Source organism: Helianthus annuus, chromosome 11, assembly GCF_002127325.2.
Source record: "Helianthus annuus cultivar XRQ/B chromosome 11, HanXRQr2.0-SUNRISE, whole genome shotgun sequence".
NCBI lineage: Eukaryota > Viridiplantae > Streptophyta > Magnoliopsida > Asterales > Asteraceae > Helianthus > Helianthus annuus.
The window spans coordinates 68,559,524-68,572,337 of NC_035443.2; the positions used below are offsets into that span (position 1 = coordinate 68,559,524).

At 36.1% G+C, this 12,814-nt stretch overlaps 2 protein-coding genes across 2 annotated transcripts; one reads left to right on the top strand and one right to left on the bottom strand.

The window, feature by feature from the left end:
• Positions 1-600: 600 nt before the first annotated feature.
• Positions 601-4,082, top strand: LOC110890490 (epoxide hydrolase A). The gene is made up of 3 exons (XM_022138100.2): positions 601-1,132; positions 3,047-3,291; positions 3,540-4,082. The coding sequence occupies exons 1-3, from the start codon at positions 668-670 to the stop codon at positions 3,784-3,786; spliced, it is 957 nt and encodes a 318-aa protein (XP_021993792.1). The 5' UTR covers positions 601-667; the 3' UTR covers positions 3,787-4,082.
• A 1,843-nt stretch (positions 4,083-5,925) lies between these two features.
• On the bottom strand, positions 5,926-12,399 carry LOC110890491 (malignant T-cell-amplified sequence 1-A). Its single transcript, XM_022138101.2, has 8 exons — positions 12,244-12,399; positions 9,437-9,518; positions 9,281-9,348; positions 9,063-9,160; positions 8,179-8,315; positions 7,936-8,003; positions 7,239-7,302; positions 5,926-6,182 (listed from the first exon to the last, which is right to left on the bottom strand). The coding sequence occupies exons 1-8, from the start codon at positions 12,252-12,254 to the stop codon at positions 6,165-6,167; spliced, it is 546 nt and encodes a 181-aa protein (XP_021993793.1). The 5' UTR covers positions 12,255-12,399; the 3' UTR covers positions 5,926-6,164.
• Between the last annotated feature and the right edge of the window lie 415 nt (positions 12,400-12,814).

Below are 12,814 nucleotides of genomic sequence, written 5' to 3' on the forward strand. Positions count from 1 at the left end.
GTTTTCAAAGAAAGCTTCGTCTTCGGTTCTAGATTCACTGATCTCCTCACGGTCTCTTACCACACAGATGATGCTACGACTCATCTTGTTGATTTACAATCTTACAAGCTTTAACACATTTAGATTTCATTTTATTTGACTTTACGAATTTATTCATCAGTTATCATGGTGTGCGGTATGTAGCGAATTCCAATCGCCTCATAACTGGTGTGCGGTATGTAGCGAATTCCAATCGCCTCCCGACTTCACACGTAGGTGACTACGGTAAGATCAAAGAAAGAAACGATATTTGCAAAGTTGTTTAATGATGAAAGCGAAGAAGTATGTAATATTATATTTAAAATTTTAAAGTAATATGATTTATTATAATAATTTAGGCAAAGTTACAGAAGACGGTTATTTATGATTATATGTATGTACTTATGATTTATATTTATATTTATAATTTATAAATTTATATTTATAAATTATAAATTATAAATTATAATTATAATTATATTATATTATAAATTATAATTATAAATTATATTATAAATGAACTTAAAAGAAATAGTACTGTTACCTTTATGTATCCACACAATAACATTATTTCCACCTTTATATAGGAAGGCAAACTTCACCCATACTTACCCACACTCCATTACTACAACCTGTTCCTCGTTGTGCCATGGAAGGCATCGAGCACAGAACAGTACGAGTCAATGGCATCAACATGCACGTCGCCGAAAAGGGCGACGGCCCAATTATCCTCTTCCTCCACGGCTTCCCAGAGCTCTGGTACTCGTGGCGCCACCAGATCCACGCCTTGGCGGCCTTGGGCTACCACTGTGTCGCCCCAGACCTTCGTGGTTACGGTGACACAGATGCCCCGCCCTCTGCAACGAGCTATACGTGCCTCCATGTTGTTGGGGACCTGGTGGCGCTTATAGACTCGTTGGGCGGGGAGGCTGTGTACCTGGTGGCGCATGACTGGGGAGCGATTATTGGTTGGTATCTGTGCCTGTTTAGGCCGGACAAAGTGAAGGCGTATGCGTGCATGTCAGTGCCGTACCGGCCTAGAAATCCGAAGATGAAGCCTGTTGAAACCATGAGAGCTCTTTTTGGTGAAGAGTATTATATGTGCAGGTTTCAGGTCTATTATCTTCTCCAATCTTACAAAATAAAAACACTTTTTTTTTTTGCCTTGAAGGACTGTTCATGAGCCAAGCTATGCCAAACCAGGGAGAGCTCAGGCTCATCACGAATTCTGGCTCGGCACAACTTGGCTCATATTTTATACAGATCCGGCTCGCATGGCCGGCCTGGGGTAGGCGAGCCACACTCCTAGCCGAGGCCCATTTTTCCCAGGCCCTAATTTTTTTTATATATTGTTTTATATATAGAGAGAGAGGGTTAGGTTCATTTGTAAACAGCCTCCTTGATACTGAACACTAGTGAACTAATCCTAGCCCTTGATTATCAATACACAAGTCTATAAACAAGTGTAAATCAATGGCCAGGATTTGATGATGAAAATACACTAGTGTATTTTACGATTTGATGATGTAAATCAATAGCCAGTATTTATTCACTCAGTTTAGAAATACACTAATGTTCACTCTAGAACCTCACCGAATGTGTGTATATATATACGCGTGTGTGTGTTTAGGAATGTGAAAACGAAAAACTTATTAGGCCCTCTCAAAAAATTTAGACCTTAAAGCTTATATTGGGTTAGCTATTACACTTCTATTATTCTAATACAAAATTTTTGCTATGATTATTTCTATATAACGTTAATAGTTTATATAATTTGTTAGGCTCAAGGGCTTCTTTTTTTCCGCTCGTACGAGCCACTTAAATCCTCAGAGACGGCTCTACCGGCTTGGCTCGTCTTTTAAACCGAGCTGAAAACTTGAGCATGAGCTCGGTTTAAAAATATTAGCTTAGCTCGGCTTTGATAGCTTGGTTTAAGCTCGTTTACATACAAGTGTTATTGAGTATTCTCTTTTTTTAGCAATAATAAGTCATAAAAACAAATGGACACGAATTGAAATTGACAAACTGACCGTTATTTTTGTTTGGCAGTGGCACAAGATTTGAAATAGTCTAGAAATAAGTTATGGATTTTGTTTTTCAAAACCTAAATATAGCCGCCCATTTAAGAAACTGTCTTATCGTATCAAAGTATATCCTCTTGTCATTGTTGATCAATGGATCACAATAGTCCGGTGGTTGGAGGTTACATCCTTAAATATAACAACATTGAAACTATCCTTAGTTATATTTATAATTGTGAAGTATAAGTGTGAACTTTTGACACAACACGAATGTACATGAAGTTCGCAGATTGGGTTTGATATAAACGGGTTCGGGTCAATTTCAAGTTAAACCTATCAAAACGTCTAGCCAAATGGCATGTGTGTCTCAACTTGTCAGGTTTGTAGGTTGACCCGTGAAACCCATATTTTTTTCTTTTAAAATGTGTTCTATGTTGTCTACTTCATCCCAAAATTCAAAAGTAAAAAAGAGAAAGGGTTGTGTATTTACCAATTAATGAGTCTCTTAATGGTTCAGACCTCTTACCTGTTCAGCACTTAATAGTTCAGACTGTTTGTTTAACGAGCAGATGTCTGAATGGTTCAGACATTTGTCTCTGAATGGTTAAGACCTCTAATCTGAATTGGTCGGATATTTGCCTCTGAGTGGTTAAACATTATATTGGCTCTTAATAGTTCAGACCTCTTACTGATTCAGTACTTAACTATTCAGAAGTTGCCAAACTCTTACTATACCCACTAACCCATGGACCCGGGCCCTTTAACACGCCTAACATTTATTATTGTTCTGAGAAAAATAGACACTCTCTATTGGCATTGAGTTTTGACCAGAAGCTTAATTATTTTGTGTCATAATAAATTAAATGGCCAGCAAGACTCTGTGTTACTGATATGAATGCATTAAAGAAATGAAACCGCATATCATGAGAGTGACATTAATGTAACATGGTAGCCATTACCTGTAAACATTAAGTATTCCTTTCTTTTAATTTGTTATAATTTTTCAGGAAACTGGAGTGATGGAAAATGAGATAAAAAGTTATGAAACAGCACAAGTGCTAAAGAAAATTCTAACAGATAGGACACCAGGACCCCCTTGTTTGCCTAAATCCGATCCGTTCGGATTGAAAGCTTTAGATGGACCCTTGCCGTTGCCTTCTTGGATTTCCGAATATGATATTAAGTATGTCGCTGACAAGTTTGATCAAACGGGCTTCACTGGCGGCTTGAACTATTATCGCGCTATGGATCTGTATGTAACTGAAGCCCCTACCATTTTGTCATATTGTTTGGTCATTGTTAAACCACCTACTAAATACAAAAAAAAAAAAAAAAAAAAAAAAAAAAAAAAAAAACTAGCATATGTTGGACCCACATGAGACAAGCCTAAATCTTTATTTAACTATCAATGTTAGTTTGAACACATCGTATCCATCTTCATATTAATATATCTTTTACGCCAATTGATATACGTTGTAACGTTTTTATCTGTGGACTCAGGAATTGGGAGCTTACGGCTGCATGGACCGGAGCGCAAGTGAAAGTAGCCGTGCTATATGTAGTAGGGGATGAGGACATGGTGTATACAACACCAGGGTTAAAAGAGTATGTACATGGTGGTGGTTTCAAGAAAGATGTACCATTTCTTCAAGACATTGTGGTTATGGAAGGTGTTGGTCACTTTCTACACCAGGAGAAGCCTCAACAATCCACTGCTTTGATTCATGATTTCATCAAGAAATTCTAACTACCAAATTGTTACTACATGTAATTGAATAACTGCCACCACAACTAAAATATTGTGATGCTTCCAAGTATAAAAAGAGTCTTTCGGTACCAGTATCGGTATTACCAGAACCGACATTGGTATTCCCGGAGCCGGTATCGATTCGTGTTTTATGTTTTTCGATTGATATAAACCACGACGTTATTTTTTAGGTTACACAACTTTATATTCTTCGTTATTGGTATTCCCGGAGCCGGTATCGATTCGTGTTTTATGTTTTTCGATTGATATAAACCACGACGTTATTTTTTAGGTTACACAACTTTGTATTCTTCGTTACATCAGATAACTTTTGTGTAATGAAACCTTAGTAAACAAATTGTGTTCAGAATAATATATTTTTTGTGTGTTGTAAGCTATACCAACTGACGATATTGTATTGGTAATGAAGCGAACCGGCCCGATACCAACTGAACAACGTCGGTACTAGTATCGGTGTTGGTGTTACTGGAACTGGTATCGGCATTCGATTTTCAATAGATGTAAAACACGTGTTAATATACTTTTGGGTATATTACGACCTTTTTTTTCATTGTTTTCGTTTTCGTTTTCAATTACTATAACATGTGTTTGTATTGTAACGAATCAAATTGATCCCGATCGAATTCTCGCTGCATAACACAGGTTCTCCCACTGGTTGTTAAAAAAAGTCATTGAGTGGATGCCAAACAAACCCTACCCATGAAAATTAAATTTTGCACCGTTGTAGACAACATACTCCACGTGAAAAGAGCCTTTAAATAATAATTTTATAATGAAAATAGGATATGTGGCAGCCACCCAGCATCAATTTCCTCTATAAAGAGGGTAAAATAACTACCACGTGAACAAACTGTAATGGCCAATAATAGTTGTAACAATAAATCAAATTTACAACAGCCTACAAATCCAATAACATGTAAATTATTTTTATAAACTATAATGGAGGCGGGTAATTATTGCAGAGGCGGAGGCTAATGATGGTGGTCCAAACCTTTAGGGTGTAGCAGTAGTAGAGATGGGCAAATCGGGTTTTTTTATACCCGAAACCGGTTCCTAACCTTACCCGGTTCTTGACTGAGTTTGAATGGAACCGATTCTTCTAGGACCCGGTTCCGGTTAGTACCCGGTTTCAAACCAAAATTACCGGAATTGTTCGTAACCGGTCCGGGTATATTGTAACCGGTTCCTCCGATGAACCGGTTCCTCCGAGTAACTTCCAGAAAAAGCTGCCGGAATCAATTCCTAACGACTTTATATCCGTTGGAATCGATTTATTGCCATTGAAAATTTAAAATCGGTTTCAAGTATTTATAAGCATATCACCTTCAACCAAAACTTAGTCTCACTCAAATCGGTTTCAACCTTCAAAGTTACACCTCAAATCGGTTATGGCATGCAACTTGACTAATTTTAATACAAACTCGCCCTTTTGAAGGTAGTTCCGGTTGTGCAAGCCTTTTGGTAAAACCAGAACCTTTTTTTCTTATAACAGTTAAACTCATCACCGGAAAACTCATAAGACCCCACCAATACCCTACTAACCATTAACCATTGGGACAAGTTTGTAATGTGCGAGGAACATTCAAGGAGATAAAGACTCGAAGATGAGAACTTGCTAGAGAAAACCATGCGCTTATCATTGCGCCATCTCTTCAAGATTAAAGAACTCCAGTTTGGGCACAAACGAATAACGATTTAAGAACAAATAATAGAAAGAGTTGATTGCCATTTTAGTCCCTGTGGTTTGGGTCATTTTGCCAGTTTAGTCCAAAGGTTTCATTTTTAACATCTGGATCCAAAAAGGTTTCATCGTTGCCATTTTGGTCATACTGACTTAACTTCATCCATATCTGTTAAAGCTGCCAAGGGCATTTTTGTTAGATATGGATGGAGTTAAGTCAGCTGGACCAAAATGAAATGACAAAAATGCCCTTGGCAGCTTTAACAGATATGGATGGAGTTAAGTCAGTTGGACCAAAATGGCAACGATGAAACCTTTTTGGATCCAGATGTTAAAAATGAAACCTTTGGACTAAACTGACAAAATGGCCCAAACCACAGGGACTAAAATGGCCCAAACCACAGGGACTAAAATGGCAATTTACTCAAAAATAGAAATAAACAAATCACTCTCAAATGAGCTATAACCATGGAGTTAGTAACCCAGGACCAAAGAGTTATAAGAGCAAAAATGTCACATAAACCAAAGGAAAACAAAAAAGATCAAACAATCATGGAGTCCAAAATACAAGTATACGAATACAATAAGACAAACAAGTCTCGCCAACGTTCGTTCAGGCTGGCTAAAAACTTACATGGAAAGAGTAAGAGAACCTAAAAAAGAGAAGGATGCAAACTCAATCTAGACGTTCCATCTGCAAACCAGAATTAAAACAAACTTTGAAGTTACCAAAGACAGCAAAACTACAAATGAACCAAAATTGCTGAGCATAGTCGAGTTGGTTAAACATTCTCCAAACATAATATGGCAAACAAACGGGTCACGCATATTGGGTAATGGGTTACTTTGAGGTATGGTTAAAACAAGTCGACTTGACATGTATCCACTTAGGCTATGCATTAAAAAATACATTTTGACACTTTTTCCCATATGTATCCCCTTATGCTAAACCCTTTTTTGCCCGTTGGACAGACAAATAATATATGCTATTCCATCTACTACTTCAAACCATCTTTCATTCTTAGAGAAAAAAAATATGTGCGGAGATTATACAACATGAGTAGTACCATGTCTATTCCATCTACAATATTAGCATTTTCAAAGAAAATGACTTCTAAAAGGAGTTGACAACCTAAGGTGCTGTTTGTTTTTTAAGAGGTAAAATGTCTGCATTCTACGGACCACATCTGCAGACATCTGTAGAAAAAGAGGTGGATCAAACCTCTGCAGTCTGCAAGAAGAAGGTTGTTTGTTTTTTAACGTATTTAGACTTATAAAATAAACTGGTGGTGGTGTACGGACGGTAGTGGTGGGTGGTGGTGCTTAACCCTCTGCAAACCTTAGAAGATCGTAGAAGTGGTTGGGCCAAGTCTACACCAAGAAGAGCTCGCACAGATGTTTTTTAATGAAACGTCTTCAGAAAAACAAACAGTCTGCAGATAAAAATGTCTGCGCGCGGTCTACGCGGTGCAGACAGAAGAGGCTGCGCAGATCTTTTTTAGAAAAACAAACACCACCTAAGTATTGTACAAATAATAGTTTTGAGCAAAACTTGGTTCTAGTCAACCATAGCCCAACCCAACCAAAACTGCTTTGCCTCAACATAACCTGTTTTGACCCATTATTCAACCAACCCCTCTCTCTACCCATTTCTCTATCTATGTCCATAACCCAGGAATTACCTTAAAAACAAGATAGCTAGATAAAATTTATAGTTTCTCAAAGATGCAAATGTTCATATATAATATACCTTCCAAAGACCATCGTTAAGATAATGCATATTATCCACACCAATACCCTTGTTGATTGCCTTTCTGCAGTAGTAACAAAATATAACAAGTATAGATTAGCGTCTTTCATCTTTTTGAGTCTTGCCATATTTTTTACAGGATACAACAATAAGCAGTAGTAACAAAATATAACAAGTATCGATTAGTGTCTTTCATCTTTTTAAGTCTTGCCATATTTTTTTACAGGATACAACAATAAGCAATTACACTAAAAATCGTGTTCATCACCTCAATTTGTGCCTTCCATTTTTTTCGTTGATATCAGTTATAAGTTTATTTTATATGACATGTGATATCAGTAACGAATACATGTCGTAATTTGCAAATAGCATATGCCTTTTTTTTCCTTTTAGTAAGGTTAACAAGCAATGAGCTAATTAAACTAAGTGTTTCCAAACAATAGTGCTCATCATATATGGCGATTTCTGCAGTACCCAAATTCATTTTTTCCCTAGTTCAAAAAGTCCCGTCACCCATCTGGAATCACACCACAATTTCTCACCTGGTGGGTACTTTCCCAGTCATATGATGCTACTTTCATCCGAAAGAACAATGGCAAGAGATTTTAAGCAAATAACTGTATATTTTTTTCCGATCATATGGTATTATGATTTTCACCCAAAAAGATACTGAAATGAGAGAGAATCCTTTACTTACATATCTTTTGCTGACATTTTTGTAAAGCCAATAGCAAGAGCATGTTGCTTCCCTTCAGCCATTATAGCCTGATACAGTAACAGAATAACCAATTAGGTACTATTTAATAAAAGCTAGGAAACAAATGGTTTTATCTTAGAACTAGTACGTCTAAAAGATTAACACGAAGGAACTGATAGCAACCAAATATGAATGTAAACTAACACGTATACTAAGCTCCAACTGTTATAGCCTTTCACTTACCACTGGTGTTTCTGCACCCACTTCCTCATCTAAGACCCCTCCAGGAGATGTAAGACCAGGACACATGATATTTGCGCCAGCAAGAACAAATTTTATTGCGCCCCTGTCCACTTGTAGTTTCTTCATAATGGTTGGATCTATACGCAGATAGACAAGACAAACATTTTATTATGATGAAATTCATTGAGCTAAATGACGGTAATGAAAGGTTGTTAGATGGTATGAAACATAATGTGAACTCAATATTGTATCTCAAATTCTTGTTGAACTACTTCATGGAAAAGCGGGTATTCCAAATGATACAAATGTACACTTTTCAATGACTTGCTATAGATGGCAAGATGGGGCGATTGGACAAGAGATCAAAACAGGTTTGGGTTGAAACTGGACATTTTTAGTATGCGATTGAGCAACACTGACCGTATCAGATCAGAATTGACAAATCAACACTTTTTGTCATTTTTTTTTATTTTCTTATGAATAACCCATGCATGTAGATCAGTAAGGCAACTTCAAGCATACATTGCACAACAATGCTCACCCAACGGTGAATATTCTTGTCCAAAACATCCAAATCAAGATGAATTTTCTCAAAGACTCATAAATCATTACATCATGATTCATGATGACATTTAAGACTATACTATTAGAAGCAATGTAATCACAGTGGAACTTTAGTAACTGGTCTGTTCATACGTATTATTATTCAAAAGAGGGGTTTCCGTGTACTGTAATATATCATATAAATATAATCCACAACAATATAATGTTTCCAGTAATTATAAGCTGTTTCACAATAACGCAATATCCAAGCTTTTTCTTTCAAAGCAATTCAAGCTCATAACGAAAAGTAAAGATATTTTGCCAAACCAATATATACTCACATTGATGAAGAAGACGTAGCGTAGGCATATAGGGCCCATCCCGTATGTTGAAAAACAGTGGCACATTGTTCACCACAACCAGATTCAGATGATTTTGACTAACAACATTAAAAGGAAAAACAACCAATGAAGAATGTTAAGAGACTTTGTTAAGGAACATAACTGTTTTTGAACATGAACATATGAGAAAGCAAATAAACACAGTAAAAAAGGATAACCATTTAGCAACAATGAGCGGAGACTTCTTCGGAAGCAGATCATCCAAAACTAGTTCTAATCCTGGGTACTGCAAAAAACACAGATGTCAAATATCAGTGAATTAATCCTGTTAACAAGTATTTTATTAAAATTTCAAAAATAAATGCTCCTAGAACCTCATCAGCAATACTTTGTCGAATTTTTCTTTGCACAGAAGCTTTGACTTGATTTTGCCCTGATACATCTTCTGAGGTAAACCTAAGGGTCACAAAATGCAACATGATATTAGTAAAGTGAAACATGAACCTAGATTACCAGCAACAACTAAAATCCATTCCATTTATAACCCTAAACATTACAACACTTCCAAACTGATAGTAATTAGTTTATATGCTGTAACTTGAAGTAATGTGATTGCATCTACAAAGAGTGATTATGAACGTAGATTCAATCTAAAACGCACAAGATAACACAGCATCTTTTAGCTGAGTCTCAATCAGTTCCCAAAGCATAACAATAACTTTCAATCAGATACTATAATCATACAACAGAACAAAAACCAATGACACTCAATACACATGTAATCAAAAGTCGAAAACATACAATTATAAATAAATTCAAAGAAAAATCAAAGTTGGCACTCACTTATTTAACATTTCAATTAGATCAAAACCAAGATTACCAGGAATAAGTAAATATCCAATCCATTTCTAAACCTATAACATCACAATACTTCCTGGCTGATAGTAATCTACAAATTGAAGTTATGCGATTGCATCTGCGAAGAGTGAATACACCTGTAGATTCAATCTTAAACACACACAGATAATAAGCACTTTAAATCAGATAATAAGATCATGCAACAGAACAAAAAACAACATAACAAGCACTTTAAATCGAGACATCGAGAGATATAATTTAATATATTATATATAATTGGAAAGTAAGCATGAATAGCAATTTGATTTTTATAATAATATATATAGTTTCTTTTTTCATATTTTTATCATTTCAATATTACAATAGATTATTATTATTATTATTATATTTAGTTTTAACCTTACCATGGTTTAAAAAACGCTTGAGGCGTGCGCCTCAAGGCGCGCCTCGAGGCGAAACGGCCAAAAAACGAGTTTGAGGAGCGCCTCATGGTGTTTTTAATGTATAAGCGCCTCAGAGGGGCTGAGGTGCTAAGAAAGCTGCGCCTCAGGGGATTTTGATAGCTGTTTTTGATGTTTTTGACTTTTTGTGTCAATTTCAAGCATTTCATCTCTTTTTTATGTGTGTTTTTTGATGATTTTGATGAATCTGATGATGAACTTAGTTAGTATTATTATTTTCATAATATATATAATTTTTATATTTATGTATTAATACCGCCTTGGCCGTACGCCTCGTTTCGCCTTGAGGCTTACGCCTCGTGAGGCGAAGGGAAAACGCCTCAAAACTCGTTTCCGTTCTTTTAAACCTTGAACCTTACAAATATTTCTTTAATTTTAACTTTTAATGATTTTCTTTTTTTTAATTATTGATACTGTTTGAACAACATCAGTACCGGTACCATATAACATCGGCATAGTTCTTTATTATTAACGTCATCATGTGCCTAATATAATGTACAATTCGATAAAAGTTCTACTCGAACGGGTCACATATAATTGATTTTTTTATCATCACAAGCCGAACATATACCGACCAAACAACATCGGTATTCGAACGGGTCATATATAGTTGATTTTATTTATCATCACAAACCGAACATATACCGACCAAACGACATCGGTAATCGAACAGGTCATATATGGTTGCTTTTTTATCATCACAAACCGAATATATACCGACCAAACAACATCGATAACGGTACCATATTCGTTTTTATAGAATTCTCAACGTGGCAGCATAAAATTCATTGAACACAAAATAATATTCACAATAAAGTAGTTTTTTGGCATTGTAAGCTATATCGAGTGTCTGTACGATAATGGTATCTAACGGACTGATACCAACCAAACAACACCGGTACCGGTATGAGTATTCGTTTTTATGGGTTTTCAATCAATGTAAAAAACATGTCGATTGGCAACGATTGCTATGCCGAGTGCCGGTATCGTACTAGTACTATAATGAACCAGACCGATAATGACCAAAAGCCCGCAGCGAAGCGCGCGGGAATCCCACTAGTGTAAACAAATTCAAAGGAAAATCAAATCATCACTCATTTTACATACATTTCAACTAATGACCAAAAGCCCGCAGTGAAGCGCACGGGAATCCCACTAGTATAAACAAATTCAAAAGAAAATCAAATCCATCACTCATTTTACATACATTTCAACCAATGAAGCAAATGAAAACCTAGATTACCAGAAACAACTAAAATTCCAATCCATTTTTAAACCTAGAACATTACAATATATCCTACAGTTTGAAGTAATGTGATTGCCCCTACAAAGATTGAACCTGATTGTAGATTCAGTCTTAAAACACACACAATATCATAGCTTCTTTTGCTTAATCTCAATCAATAGAACAGAAATAAATGACATGAATACACATGTAATTTGATACATACAATATAAACAATTTCAAAGGAAAATCAAGCCGGAACTCACTCTTCAATAAATGAAGCAGATGAAAACCTAGATTACCAGAAACAACTAAAACTCCAATCCATTTCTAAACCTACAACATCATAATACAAGAACACCTACTAATTGATAGTAATTAGTGTATATTCTATGGATTTTGAAGTAATGCAATTGCCGCTACTAAGAGTGAATACGATTGTAGATTCAATTTTAAACATACACAGTATCACAACATATTTTAGCTAAATCTCAATCGGTTCCTCAGAAAGAAGAAGCACTTTCAATGAGATAATCAGATCAAACAACAGAAGAGAAATGAATGACGCTTAATATATACATGTAATTGATACATAGAGTATAAACAAACTGAAAGAAAAATGAAAGTCGGCACTTACTTTTTGAACATTTCAATCGATGAAACCCTAGGGATTCTTTGTTTGTAGGGTTTAAGCAGCGCGTCGTTGCTAGGCTAATGGTAGCAGTGTTGAAGGCTTTGATCTGGAATCTCAGAAGGTTTTCCGGGTGCGTGGATTCAAATATCATCGGATACCAGTCGGGTCGGGTGGAGGCTCCAAGCATTTCTAAACCGGCAATAAACTTTTTTTAAAGGTTAAAATAAATTAATAAGGTTTATTAGTTAGATTTATATAACTTTAACTTTCACTAGTTAGTCTTTTTATAGGGTGGCCTTTTTTGTGAGATGACAACTTATGTGGCAATTAAAACAATAAAAATAACTAGAACACCCCACCCCCAACCCCTATATTCTTTCTCTATCTCTATCTCCCTCCCTTTCTCTATCTCTAAAATAATAAGTAAACGCCCATCGCCACCACATCTTACCCCACCACCACATGCCATTACCATCACCGGAACGCCCATGGTTCACCACGCATCATTCAAAACCACCATCCCCACCGTTCAGCCATGGTTCACCACAACCATCCTTCACCCCTCCATTCCTAC

What these genes read in the sequence shown, in the direction of transcription:
- LOC110890490 (XM_022138100.2), top strand. Translation starts at nt 668, where the DNA reads ATGGAAGGCATCGAGCACAGAACAGTACGAGTCAATGGCATCAACATG. An exon ending in ATTATATGTGCAGGTTTCAG is followed by an intron (nt 1,133 to 3,046) that starts GTCTATTATCTT and finishes ATAATTTTTCAG; the next exon opens with GAAACTGGAGTGATGGAAAA. An exon ending in TATTATCGCGCTATGGATCT is followed by an intron (nt 3,292 to 3,539) that starts GTATGTAACTGA and finishes CTGTGGACTCAG; the next exon opens with GAATTGGGAGCTTACGGCTG.
- LOC110890491 (XM_022138101.2), bottom strand. An exon ending in GACAAAGTATTGCTGATGAG is followed by an intron (nt 9,349 to 9,436) that starts GTTCTAGGAGCA and finishes TGTTTTTTGCAG; the next exon opens with TACCCAGGATTAGAACTAGT. An exon ending in AAAATGTCAGCAAAAGATAT is followed by an intron (nt 7,303 to 7,935) that starts GTAAGTAAAGGA and finishes TTACTACTGCAG; the next exon opens with AAAGGCAATCAACAAGGGTA.